This window comes from Alligator sinensis, unplaced genomic scaffold (genome assembly GCF_000455745.1).
Source record: "Alligator sinensis unplaced genomic scaffold, ASM45574v1 scaffold1352_1, whole genome shotgun sequence".
Classification (NCBI taxonomy): Eukaryota; Metazoa; Chordata; order Crocodylia; family Alligatoridae; genus Alligator; species Alligator sinensis.
The window spans coordinates 237,138-238,970 of NW_005843148.1; the positions used below are offsets into that span (position 1 = coordinate 237,138).

Here is a 1,833-nt window from a genome sequence, read left to right on the forward strand (position 1 = left end):
AAAGAGCAGAGAGCAGGCTAGGCTGAATGGCTCACAAAGACAAGCTTTAACCTAAGCCAGGAGAGGGGCTGCCGAGTGGAACCATCCTCCCTTTGAATAGACGAGCCACTCATGCTCCCCCTTGTCTGAACTGTCTTCCTACCCCCAGCACTTGACAGGGCCCCAGAAACCTCTTACAGACCATTCCACTGTGCGCTTCTCCACCATGAAGAGTCTGGAGGCACGCTAGGGCCCCTCTACACCTTACCTTTATGCCACAATCAATGCACTAATCACAGCACACACAGCAAGGCTGTTACACATGCACCCAGTTTAAGGCACCATGAAATAGTAAACCAGCTACAGAAATGTTATCTACAGAACACTTTTACAGCCAATTTGTGTGGCGCTAGAAATTGAACAAGTGGCACGTTTGCACACTGGGCTTCCTGGAGCCGATACCCAATAAGCTGATTGTAGGTACTGCTGCCAGGGCAGGCCTGGTTCTCCAACCCAGCCCGGAGATGTCTTGTGGGGAAGAGGGATGGGAAATCATAGTTTCCAGGGTCAGAAGGGACCTGAACAGATCATCAAGTCTGACCCCCTGCCCTGGGCAGGAACGAGTGCTGGGATCATAACACCCCAGCCAGATATCTATCCAAGTGCCTCTTGAAAGCCCCCAAGGTAGGGGAGAGCACCACCTCCCTTGGGAGCCCAGTCCAGAGCCTGGCAGCCCTAACCGTAAAGTAATGCCTCCTGATGTCAAGCCTGAACCTGCTCTCAATCTGTGGCTGTTACTCGTGGTTATTCCAGGTGGTGCCTGGGGGAAACAGAGCCTCACCTATTTTCCGCTGGTCCCCCCCGGTTGGTTTATAGATGGCCACCAGATCCCCTGTCACACTTCTCTTGCGGAGGCTGAATAGATTCAGGCCCTTTACTGTATCTACAGTCAGAGGGCTTCCCTCACCTGGATGTTAAATCCTGCACGCAGTGGTTCTGGCAGGGCTGCAGGGTGTGCAGGATGAGAGGCTCCTGGCGGGGGAGTTGAAGGACTTCCACTGCTGGGGCTGACAAACAGCCGATTGTTAGCTTGAACAACCCCAGGTAAATCAAATCTGGGACTGTCTGGGGTTGAGGCCAGTCAGCTGTCCCAGGGCAGTCCAGGGCAGTGCCACACTGGGCTGCAGGCACCTGGCTTTGAATTAGGACCCCCAGCTTCCCCTGCACCAGCAAGCAGAAAGGGCACACTCAGGATCTGATCCCACATTCATGCATGTGTGGCATAGCAGGAGGCACTACTGCTGGGATCAGGATTGGATCCCATAGCACTTGAACTGAACCTGTGCCAGGGTGCCACCAGAAAAGGATGCATTTGGCTGGGGCAGGGGTGAAAAAATTAATCTACATGAAAGTTAACCCAGGCTGCCTAAGAACTGTCCTCTTCTACACTGAGCGACAGAAAACTCCCACAGAGGAACGTAACCAGCATTCAGTCACTGGAACAAGCTTTTGCTGGTGGCAGAGTGACCTTGAGAGCGGGATCCTGATGGGCAGCAAGAGCAGAACAGTGATTTTTAATGATGCAGTCAGTGCCCTGGGCATTGGTTGTGGCCTTAGACTTTAGCCATCAACTTTCTCCCCCTTCTCACTCTCTGCAGAGTTGATGAGCTCTCTGTTCTGTCTATGATCCCTACTGGTCGGCTACCACCGAGACACAGATCACAGATCACACAGTTCTCAACCAGGCCTATTTCCCCAAGTGCTACTACAGTCAACCTCTAAGCACCTGTAGAAGGGTGGGCAAACTGTGAATGGAAGCTCTAGTGACTTCACCCCGCAACCTGCAAGGGAAAG

The 1,833-nt window shown here is 52.9% G+C and overlaps 1 protein-coding gene and 1 long non-coding RNA gene across 2 annotated transcripts in view; one reads left to right on the plus strand and one right to left on the minus strand.

Annotated features, from left to right (window-relative positions):
• The window catches only part of FOXR1 (forkhead box R1), a 5,845-nt gene extending 4,033 nt beyond the window's left edge, over window positions 1-1,812 (plus strand). Inside the window, exon 6 of the mRNA XM_006037611.3 lies at window positions 1,638-1,812. Coding sequence (XP_006037673.1) covers window positions 1,638-1,666 — 29 coding nt within the window. The 3' untranslated portion in view covers window positions 1,667-1,812. The remainder of the gene's footprint in view (window positions 1-1,637) is intronic.
• LOC112548378 overlaps window positions 748-1,833 on the minus strand; it is a 4,522-nt gene continuing 3,436 nt past the window's right edge. Inside the window, exon 3 of the long non-coding RNA XR_003092156.1 lies at window positions 748-1,046. This is a non-coding gene — a long non-coding RNA (uncharacterized LOC112548378). The remainder of the gene's footprint in view (window positions 1,047-1,833) is intronic.